The sequence below is a fragment of the Balaenoptera ricei genome, chromosome 10, assembly GCF_028023285.1.
Source record: "Balaenoptera ricei isolate mBalRic1 chromosome 10, mBalRic1.hap2, whole genome shotgun sequence".
Taxonomy (NCBI): domain Eukaryota; kingdom Metazoa; phylum Chordata; class Mammalia; order Artiodactyla; family Balaenopteridae; genus Balaenoptera; species Balaenoptera ricei.
Window position 1 is genome coordinate 17,420,271 of NC_082648.1, and position 12,208 is coordinate 17,432,478.

The following is a 12,208-nucleotide window of genomic DNA, read 5'->3' on the forward strand; positions in this document are numbered from 1 at the left end:
GAAAGTAATCAGCTCTGAAAAAATGCTGCTAATAGGTCAAGTCAGCTGAAGACCATTACATGTAACATTTAGGTAATTTATGATTTAGGCAAGAGTAGTTTGAGTGAGGAGTTGGGGGCAAAACTTGAGTGAAGTGTCTGCAAGGGAGAATATGAGGAAAGGAATGGAAAACATTAATTATACATAAGTATTTTGAGAAGATTTTTTTTTAATGTAAAAAACACAGAAATAAAGTTAATACCAGGAAAGGGAATGGGATCAAAAGGGATTTTTGAAGATGGGAAAGTGATGGCATGATGATATGCTGAGGGGAACATTTCTCTAGAAAGGAAAAACTGCTATCCTTGGGAATGCCAGAGGAAGTAATCTGGTGCACAAGTGGAGGCTGGCCTTAGCTAGAGCATAGACAGTTCATCAAGGCAGAGTATGTGGTACTGATGCTATAGGTAGACAAATGTGGTGAAAGAAGATTTGGGAAATTTTGATCTTCATTTTTGTTGCTGAAATCATCATCAGCTGAAGGTGGAGATAGGAAAACATGTGTTAGAGTTTTGAGGAGAGAGATGAAGGCAAAAGATAGTCACTGAGAAAGCAAGACGACATGGATTGGGAAAATGCAACACGATACCTAAGCCCAAGAAAGACCCATTTGAACTTCATGATCCTAAATTTAAAGTCAACACAGCTGAGGGTTTTTCTTCAATCATGTTCAGCAGCATGGATGAACGAACAGAGTAGTCTGAGAGTTGTATTTAATCCAGGTTGTGTTTTGTCAAGCAATTAAAATGATGCCAGGGTCACAAATGACTTGAAGATATATGGAAGAAAATGATTACCATGACCATTAAATTTAACCCAGATATGGAGGGAAATGACAACATGAAATAAGGCACAGTGAAATCTCTGGTAAAATCAATCAGTGGTCAGATAGATCCTGGTCAGTGGAAGCATCCGGGGTACTACAGTGTGTGAGCTGGCAAGATAGATAGTGACACTCCAATTCTTGAAACTTGTATTATGGAGAAGTTGCAGTTTTGATGTGACAAAGTCTAGGATATGTCCATTGGAGTGAGTAGAAGCAAGACTATTGAAGAAGAGAAAGTTGAAAAGCTAAGAAGTCAGGGAATTAGAAGGATTCTCTTCATGGTCATTAAAATTACTGATAATTATGACAGCAGGAATATTTTGAAAGATTGACTTTGAACCAAGAGCTAAAACTCATGGAAGAAGTGGGAGTGACTCAAGGACTGGTAGATGATTCCACCAAGAAGTGATAGAGTCTTTAGATATGAGATTCATAACGATGGATTCTGAGAGAATAGGGTGTGAAAACAGAAAGGAAGTAGCACAGTAAGGGAAATTGGAGACCAAGGCATCTGGTATGGAGCAAAATGGAGAACAATGTAGCCCCTATTGATCACAGCAGCTTTGAAAGGCAATGTCATCAGGGAAGGGCCAGGTTTAAGTTAAAGCAAGAAGGTGAAGCAAAATGTGTCAGGGAAGAGGCTGAAGGTAGAGGGAATTCTACTTGTGATTAACCATGAGTTCCAAACATCTCAAGAGAAGTATCTCAGTTCAGGATTGGGAGAGGGATAGGAGATGAGGGCAAATACGGGAGGGCGCAGAGCCACATGGGGATTAGACAGGAGCTGAAGAGAGTGATCAGGGAATCCCTCCCTTCTCATTGTGGTGACCAACACAAGAGAAATGATGGCCACAGTAAGATCAATCATGACGATGCCAGGGCTCTAGTGGGTAGAAAGATGTGAGGTTCTTTCCAGGAGTTGTCTGCAGCCTCCCAGAGCTGCCTCTTTTTTTAAAGTTAATTTTATCAGAGTATAGTTGATTTACAATGTTGTGTTACAGGGCTGCCTCTTGACCATTACTAAGAGAAGTATGGCAGGAGGCAGCTGCAGGTTGTCCTTGAGCCTGAAGTTTCCCCCTTCAAGAATGCCTGCGGACCCCTCTGAGTACTCTGGAAATAAAAACTGCTGGGCACATGTCATGGAGATTTTATTTTTACTCATTTCATATGAATTAATTGCTTTGAGTATTTATAATACACTAATGTCGTACAATGAATCTTATTAGGTATCAAATCTGTAACTTGTCAGGTACTATGCAAAGCACTTTGCATACATTATTTAATCCTTACCCCAAGTATTGTCTTCCTACCTTACAGATATGGATATTCATGTTCAGAAAAGTTTAGATAACCTACTTAGGTTCATACTGCTAGCAAGTAGCAGAGACAAATTGGCATCAAAATCTATCAGATTTCAAAGACCATGATATATCATCAGAACTGGTATGATTATCTCTGAAGTAAATACCAATAAGATTATTTTTAGCAAATTTTGCAATTCTATTGACTCATGGATGTTAGCATAATATTGATCTTGAAAGAGCTGTTGCAACGTCTTTCCTGACCACTTTTATTCTTCCACAAGTCACACAAGAAGAACAGTTCAAGTACTTAAAAAAGTCACGTAAGAAAAAGAGCAAATGCTCCTTGACCTCTGGAAACACTCCAGAATTTCAACAGAAAACTTTAGTTCAGGGATTAAAAAGGGCATACTAATTTGTACTGTTTTACCTTCATTCTTTCAACACAGCTGTCTCAAAACAAAGTGATGTGACTTGGGTAGAACAGAAATTTAAAGAGAAAATCAATAGCATGGGAACCCCTAGACTATATCCCTACTCTGAATGAAAAGGAAGTTCACAAAATTAACTGAAAATGTTCTCTAGCTCTGCTACTGTGGTTCACAAAATCTGGCATAACATAAAAGTTCACTGAAGTGCTTATTAAAACATCATAATCTTTGGTCAACTGAATCAGAATCTCCTGAGTGTGGGCCCCAGTCTGCTATAGATGACTGGATCCTAATCTTCCCAGGCCCAGGTCTTCATTCCTCAGTTCCCTTTAATTGAGAAATTAACTATTTCCTAACCTTTCCCCTCCACAGTCTCTGATTCTTCCCATGATTCCAACATTTCCAAGGATCGAATCAATTTATCAAATAAATGAGATATAGGACTTAAATAAACATTGTTGCAGCTGTATCAAGGATTGTCCTGCAGGAGTGATAAGGGGTAACTGTGTTTTCATATATGCATCTTCACATTGCTATATATGTATGTACGTATATATATTCATATGTGTATGTGCATATCTATGTACATGTATATACATTCACATTCCTATCTATATATAATAGCGATATATATATATATACACACACATCTCTCTCTACATACATATATATTATATATACTATATATAACTATAATAAATAAATAACATATATGTATAAAACATATATAATATACATTATTCATGTGAGAGAAGAAGAGTATGAATTTTATTTGCATTAGTACACCTCCAGAACAGAGCCCAATATCTGAAGTAGAGAGGTATGGCAGGGATTTAAAAACGTTTGAGTTACTGAATGAACAAATGAGGGCATGAAACTTCAAGAACCCCAAGAAAATGTTCAATTGTGTCAAGCTCTCCCCATCTCTAAAAACCAAGTGAATAGAAAGAAATAATGTGACCTACTTTCTGTATACCTTGATATAAGACATCTATTATGTAAAGTAGTCTTGACTTTCGTCATCTTTAAAAGTGTTGTCACTTAGAAGACCTGTCTTGTAATGAATTGGCACTTTACTATTCCATATGGGACATCTGGTATCCAGACACATCATATTAGAATTGCACCCAAATATCAAACAAAAGAGTATATTTGATTTTTTGAATGCTAAAGGAACCTGTAGACAGATTTTTATTTTTTAAATTTTTTCCCCATTTTTATTTTTTATTTTATTTATTTATTTTTAAACTTTTTATGTTATAGTGGAGTATATCATTTAACCACGTTGTAACCGTTTCAGGAGCACAGCAAAGCCACTCAGCCACACATATACATGTATCCATTCTCCCCCAGACTCTCCTCCCAACCAGGCTGCCACATAACACTGAGCAGAGTTCCCTGTACTATACAGTAGGTCCTTGTGTAGACAAATTTTAAAAATTGTGTTGCAGTCTTTTCTATGTGGAATAGTTTTATCACTTTGGATAATCTGTTGTATTTGTATTTTTAAAGAAAAATATGCAAACAACTTAATTGAGTAAGCAAATGTAAATTATTCTCAGAAGTAAAGCTTAATTTTTGAACTTTTACATACAAGTAATTTGTAAATTCTGAGAAATTATTAACATAATCTTTAAACTACAGGCATGCAGAGGAGATTCTTAGGATAAGTAGTTAATTTTCTTCTATTTGCCTGGGACAATGACCTAAGAAGGTAGTTAATCATCATTGGACTGTAAAAAAAAAAAAAACCAGATAACTATTTAACAAGAGACTATAACAACAGATAAAGGGATGGACCTGTGGCCATTGCTGTAGGATCCTAAGTCCAGGTAAGAACCTTTGAGATTCTCGAATTTCAATGTTTCCTATATGTGAGAAACTTCCAGAAATTTCAAGGGAAAAAATTGTTTTGATGGACATGATAAATATTACATATTTTATGTTATGTGTCTTCTACACCCTTATGTTCTAAACCTTTAAAACTTATTAACTATCCCTTCTAGAGGTAGCTCTAGAAGCTCTAGAGCCTCAGGTTGATGTTTTTAAAAATAAAATACAGAAAATCAGACATTTATAATTTAAAAATAAAGACTGAAATCCCGTTCCTATTACTTTCTATTCAAGTGGAACTTCAAGTCTGAAAAAATAATGTGGGTTGGAGAGTTAGTTGGCAAACATCAAGAAATGGGATGTGCCTCATAGCCACTTACTCACCTCAATTTTCCTTGTTTCAACTCAAGGGGAGGTCAAAAGAAGAGGTTTTCTAGATGATTTTATCTCTGATTAAATGAGAAAAAAATTCTGCTCAGCACAGTTTCTTGCACAAACTAAGGACTCAAAAATATTAGTTCCCTTCTCCAACTCAGGAAGGTGGCTACCCTTATAATTATTATTAATATTATTTAATTAAAATTATTAAATTATTTACAGACCCATAAAAGGTTTAAGAAGTTGGTAAATGCTGTTTTCCCTTTTTCCCTCCTTAGTACCACAGGTATTGTACATGGTAGAACCTGGGTCACTTGGATTGCACTGCTTTTCTATGATCACTCAAATAGAAAAAGCTTGCACAGATAAGCAGAGGCTGGTGAGATTCTTCCCTCTGCTCCACGCCAATCAAAAGGGAGCAGAACTGGACTGTACTATTATTCAAGGAAGAGTTGCAATACTACATCTGAATGCCTGTCTTACAGAGCATCGTGGTTTATGTTATAAACTTATTGCATCCCCAAAATTCATTTACATGTTAGCTGTTTAGAACTCTGAGAAAAAAAATATGTCCAGAGAAAAAATTGTTAAATATCTTCAAGTCAGGCTTAAAATGCCATGGTGTTGTGGAAAATATGGTGTTTAGAGTCAACCCTGAAATGATATTTCAACCTTTTAATTACTATGTAGTGATTTGTTATAATTTAATCTTTTTCAGAAATAAGGTAAAAGTGCCTATATTTCCAACTTTTTATCTGGATACTTTTCCCCAATATGTAAGAGAGAGGTGTGGTCTAGCAGTCTGTTTGGGAAAATAGTAGAAATACAGGGAAAAGGAATGACTACATTACAAGGGATATTGTCCAATGGAGCAGCAATGTGGGAAAGGTTATTTCAACCAGGAGTAACAACGGGAAAATATCTAAGAGGGGTGAGTTGGGGCAGAATTACAAATAAGAGATGAAGAAGAACATTACAGGTTAAGAAGAAACATACAGGCGGGCAGGGACCTTTCTTCTGGGGACAGTGGTTCCATAGGGTGGAAAATGTTTATAGGTGTATTGAGACTAAAAACAAAGGCTGGTTTTAGTTTGGGAAGAGTATCAAATACTATATGTGAGTTTTATTTTGTGTGGTACAAGAGACCTCTGAAAGATTCTAAGGATGGATGTGATATGCATAGGAAAGGGAGAAGACTGGGAGACAGGACAATAATTTCATCAATTGCAATCAACAAGGATAGGAGTGGTGAGATCAGAGCATTCAGGAATGTTTGTTGAGTAGCCAAACCAACCAAACAAACAAAAAACTAAAGCTAAAGGGTGAAAGGTATCCACCTTTCAAATAATTCAGAGGATTAAGTGGTAAAAATGATTTCCTAACATTTAAGTCCTGAACAAAGATACAGAAAGAGGTGTTCATGTAAAAATGACATAAAATTTATCAAAAGGCTGCCTGTGACTTTGGGACCAAACTACTGATTCCCTCCTCACTCCACTTCACTCAGTAACTGAACAGGTCCAGGTATATATGGACCACGTGCCAGAAGTATAGAATAACTAGGATTCACTTACATGTACATGGGTGTGGGTCTCTGCATTCATGTGTATGTTTATATACATTCATATACACACAAGTGATAATATCTTCAGATATTTATCATTTCTGTATTTGTACATTAGCCACTTAATATGCATTATGTATATTGATGGACTTTATATATATATAAATTCTTGTTGCATGAATTAATGAATAGAATATACAGTTGATCCCCATCATTTGTGGATTCTGTATTTGTGAATCTTCCTACTCACTAAAATGGATTTGTAACCCTCAAATCAATACTGCTGCTCTTTCATGGTCATTCACATACCTGCAGAGTGGTAAAAAATTTGAGTTCTCCCACATGAATGTTCCCAGCTGAGGTTGGACAAGATATAAGATATGGCTCTGCTTTCTTGTTTTTGCTCTCCTAATATAAACAAGTGACCTTTTCACAGTCTACTTAGAGCCATTTTTTGCATTTGTGTGCTTTTGCTATTAAAATGACTCTCAAGCATAATGCTGAAGTGCTGTCTAGTGTTCCTAAGTTCAAGAAAGCTGTGATGTGCCTGATGGAAAAGACACATGAATTACATAAGCTTCCTTCAGGCTTGAGCTGCAAAGTGCTATTGTCCACAGATTCAATGTTTGTGATCAATAATACAAATTAAATAAGGTGTCTAACAGGAAGAAGACATAAAACAAGTTTATGTATTGATTGGTTGACAAAAATGTTGTGACCACAGATAAACAGGAACCAAACCCTGTATTTCCCCTAGGAGCAATGTTTAGTAATTGCTAATTCAGCATTTGCAAGAACGTTATAGAACACAACTACTGCAAATAATGAGAATCAACTGTATATAGAACATGTATTAAATATACTGTATAATTAGTGCCCTATTAGTAATCATATATCTATGCTTATGCTTGTTTCTATACATAAATAGGTATTTTTGCTACATAAATATGTATTATGCACATATGAATAAATAAGAATACATTTTCTAAACCTCAGTGAAGAACACACTATTCTACAAAAAAGAGCAAATCTAAGAAATAAGTTGATTCATTTTACTAGTCTTTAAGACAGGGGCTTAATAACTCTCAAAATTTTAATCCCTCTTACATTTGACCTCAAAACTCCACTTGTAGGAATTTTATCCTACAGAAATGATCACACATAAATCAAAAGACATACTAAGAAATTTTTCTAATATGAAATAATTAGATGCAACCTAATCTAAATTAGATCCTACCTAACCATAAAACTAGGTAGATAAACTATAGACAATGGAATACCCTACAACCATAAGAAAACTGAGTAAGCCATATTAATATAAAGTTAAGTATATAAAGCAGAGCAAAAAGGCAGATAACTGTAGTAATGGTATGCTGCTATTTGTGTTAAAAAAGGAAAATATTGTGTATTTAATTAAAAATGCATATCATATTTCTGGAGAAGATTCATTGAAAGCTAATAATACTCTTCCTCAGAAAGAGAAACTGGATGAGGGTTAGAGGAAGAAGTTTTCCTATATGTCATTTTTGATGTTTTGTGCTTTCAACTTCAAATATACTCTCTCTTCAAAAATAAATAAACAAAATTAAAATAAAGTGGAATCATGGTGATGGTAAGTTCAAGCATGGCCACAGTCCCTCTACCAGTTACTTAGAGTACACTAAGCTCTTTTTAACAAATCCAAACTTTCTCTGCTTTTTGAGCCTGGTTCCAGAGGTATTAATATTTTCTCTCTGAAACCTTTTTAGGCCACTCTAATTATAATTAATTACATTATTTTTCTATTCATTTTGACTATCTACTATATGCAAGGTACTGTTTGGCATTTTGTAAAACCAGAAAGATGAATTAAACACTTATTTGCCTTCCTAAATCTTATAATGTAGATATACAGAAAATATAACAAAATTGTATTTCTAATAGGTAATTTTTAATAATTTATTTAATCTAATCTAGTGTGTGATTCTATATTACCTTATTTATTTGTTGTTTCAAGTTCCCCTCCATAAATTTATCTTCCTAAATTACAATCTCGCTAAAGCTAGAAATTTGTATATGTGTGAGTGTGTGTGTGTGTGTCTGTGAGTGTGTGTGTGAGTGTGTATTTCCTTTTGTGTCCCAGTGCTCAGGACATGGTAGGTCCTGAATGAATATTAGTGGAATTATTGATTGATTGATGTTGACCTTGAGGCTTTTCTCATTTCTGAATTGTTAAAGTGAAATAAATTATACCTTTCCTCCCCAAAAAGGTGATCATTTTGAACGAAACATCGACAAAAATTGAAAACATTCACATGATATCTGCAGTTCAATGATGGACCAAAATCAACATTTGAGTAAGAGAGCAGAGGCACAACATTCTGAGAAAAGGAAAACTAGAAACTACTGCAATGGATTCAAGGTGGAATGCGTTTCATGTTTTCAAACTAAAATAAGTAAAGGGAGAATTTTGATTTAAAGAAAAAGCAGCCAGTTTTTTAAAAGAACATTATATTTCAAATTAGAGTTTTCGACTGAAGCATACATTAAAATATTAACACAATGATATACATCTTAATATAAATCAATCTTTAAATCTGAAAAAAAGGTCTTTGGTGACATTTCTCGTTAAGAATTTATTAATGTTGAAAATTTAGAAAGATTTTGATATCTTCTCTTTGATTCTTGATGGACAAAAAGATACTTATAAATGTGACTAAAATAAAAGCAGTCTCTGTGTAATGGATAGTACGTAAAAAAAAAAATATTCTTACATTTGACCTATAAACAGAGAAGATTTATCAGTCTTGTGAATCACTTTGTGGTCTTAACCTATTTAATTTTTTTTTTTTTAAAGAACAGCATTTGTTATTCTATTAACTTAAATAATATAGTCTGAAGGGAACTAAAAGACCTGGCCCAAAGACCTAGTTGATGACTTAGGAAAGTCATTTAATTTTTCCATATGCAAGTGGGTAAAAGTGATAATCCTGTCTCTTGCTTTTGTCACAAAATGGTGAGACACTGAATGATATAGACTGTATTGCGATTTTCACAGACAGGAGAAAGCAATCCTTGAGCACAGAGTCAAGGAAACCAAGACTCAAGGAAGTTGAGAAGTTTGTGTGAAGTCATCTAGGTTGTAAATGGAAAACTCTTAAAACTAAATCAAAGCCTTTAAACCCCCATAGAGAAGACTAGAGGAAATTTAAAAATCAATCAGGGCTGACTTTGATCAATATTTAAAATGTTTTCCTCGAAGTTATAGTCTTATCTAGCTGAATAAAGACCAGAGATCAGATTCAATTGCAATCATGTTATATAAAGTCTGTTTTAACTTTGTCCAGGGAACATGAAGTCTGTTTGTTTTTCAGAGATTATTGGTAAAATCAGTTCTGATGAAATATTTAAGTAATATTTAAACAGAAAAGCAGTCACCAGGAGAAAGAACTGGCTAATGCAACTGGACCACATGCGATTGCCTAGGGGTAGTAGGTTGTGCTGGCTTATTTCGCTTTTAAACATGGAGGGTTACAGTGATTCATTTGCACATGCATTCAAGGTGACAACAAACTAGCTGAAGCAAATAAAATTGCCTGGGTAGTCACTTGCAGCATATTTGGAGAAAATCTTCGAGTTAGCAAGTTGTCAGTGTGTATAAAGTATGTTAATTGCAGCCCAATAATAAAGAACAGAGAAGCAATAACAGTAATAGTATATTGAGCACTTACTAAATGCAAGACACTGCTCTAGTATTTTAGTTCTACTAATGGATTTATTCCTTACCACAATTCAGTCAGCCATATGCTATTATCTCCCTTTTACACATGGAAAAAAAACTTAGAGGGTGAATGACTTTCTCTAGGTCCCTAGGCTGGAAAGTGGTAGAGCCAAGGTCTGAAATTAGGCAGTCTGATTGCAAGTCCCATGAGCTCAATTGTACTCCATGTTGCTAAGGTACCTGTGGGTTTCCATAATATTAGTACCCTCAAGATGTTCTGGTAAGCACAGATTTGTAAGTGGGCTATTTAATAATCTTCCTCATTCTGTACTTCTAAAAATTCCCCTTTATACTGAATAATTGAGTTTCAAGCAAGCATATTTGCCTGCACACACACAAATACACGTTGTTACTGATGTGGGTACACAGACTCAGCAGGTAAAAATGTGTAAAAGTGCAAATAGATAATAATTTAGAATAACAACAGCGTAGTTTGATTATTTCTTACCCCTTTCCCTCAATTTTTGAACTGAACCAAGTAGGTTATATAAACCCTGCCAGTACATTGTTCATCTTTACACTTGTCATTTCTGTGCTTCAGATTTCTTGTACCGCTGCACCGTAATGAAAATTCTTTAAAAACACAAAAGTAGTGCATCATTATCAAAAAACATAAATAATAGGGCAAAAGTAAAAGGTCTCCCATTCTACCTTTATTCCCACTCCCCTTCTGGAAATCATTAGGATAACCATCCCATTTGTAACCACCAACAGTATCCCTACCCCACAGTTTTCCTCTGGCTAACCTTCTTCTGGCCTATTAGACTTTTTGCTGTTTCTCAAGATGTGAAGTGCATTTCTGACTTGGAGAAGCTTGCACTTGCTCTTTCCTCATCTGAAATGTTTGACTCCCAGATATCTTGCTCTTTCATCTCATTCAAATCTCTATTTAAACATTACCTCATCCCTGACCACCCCATATAAAATAGCATTTCCTATCCATAACTCTTGAACCAAATTTTATTTTTCTTCATAGCATTTATCACCTCCTGACACTGACATTCAAATGCACACATATGTATAGGTGTGTATGTGTTTGTATGTCTTTAATAAAATAAAACAAAACAAATTTATCACAGTTCTGTAATAATCATACAATTCTGAAGTTGAGAAGTCTGAAATAGGTCTCAGTGAGCTAAAATCAAGACGTTGGCTGAGCTGTGTCCTTTCTGGAGACTCTAAAAGACAATTCATTTCCTTGCCTTTTCCAACTTCTGGAAATTGCCCAAAGTTCTTGACTAATAATTCTCTTCCATATTCAAAGCTAGTGATGGTCAGTGATGGTCATTGACATTGACTTTTCTGCTCCTTTTTCCACATTTAAAGGACCCTTAGGATTACATTGAGTTAACCAGGATAATATAGGATAACCTCTTCAAGGTCATCTGATTAGCAGCCTTAACTCCATTTGCAACCTTAAGACCCCCTTGCCGTGCTACCTAATATATTCATAGATAGGCAGAGTAATGGCATGCAAAGATGTCCAGGTCCTAATCTCCAAAACCTGTAAATATATATATTTTTCCTAGAGGAAGTCATTTGCCCTCTTTGTATCTAAGTTTTTTCATCTGTGAAAGGGAAATAATAGCATCTGGCTGACAGAATTATGGTAAGGAATAAATCCACTAACAGAAGTAAAACACGAGAACAATGTCTGGTATATAGTAAGTGCTCAATAAATGCTATCTACTACTATTTTTATTGCTTCTCTGGTCTTTATTATTGGGCAGCAATTAACATACTTTATACACACTGCCAGCTTGCTAACTCGAAACTTCTCCACATACGCTGCAAGGGACCATGCAGGCAATCTTAATTGTTTTGGCCAGATTGTTGTCATCTTGCTGTACATGTGAGAATGAAATCACTGTCCAGCACATTGAGATGTAAAGTTGGGTGGCTGATTTGAGATCGTTCTTCTTTTTTTATGTAGCTGTTTATCACTATAAAATTCCTTCTTAATACTGTATTTGTACATCCCATATGTTTTGGTATTTTGTGATTTCATTTTTGTTTGTCTTGAGATATTTTCTAAATTCCTTTTTGAGTTCTTGGACCTATTGTTGTTCAAGAGGG

The 12,208-nt window shown here is 35.0% G+C and overlaps 1 protein-coding gene across 1 annotated transcript in view; it reads left to right on the forward strand.

Annotated features, from left to right (window-relative positions):
* The first annotated feature begins 4,395 nt into the window (after positions 1-4,395).
* LOC132372446 (solute carrier organic anion transporter family member 1B3-like) overlaps positions 4,396-12,208 on the forward strand; it is a 70,162-nt gene continuing 62,349 nt past the window's right edge. The window contains exons 1-2 of the mRNA XM_059934520.1: positions 4,396-4,429; positions 8,622-8,773. Coding sequence (XP_059790503.1) covers positions 8,684-8,773 — 90 coding nt within the window. The 5' untranslated portion in view covers positions 4,396-4,429; positions 8,622-8,683. The remainder of the gene's footprint in view (positions 4,430-8,621; positions 8,774-12,208) is intronic.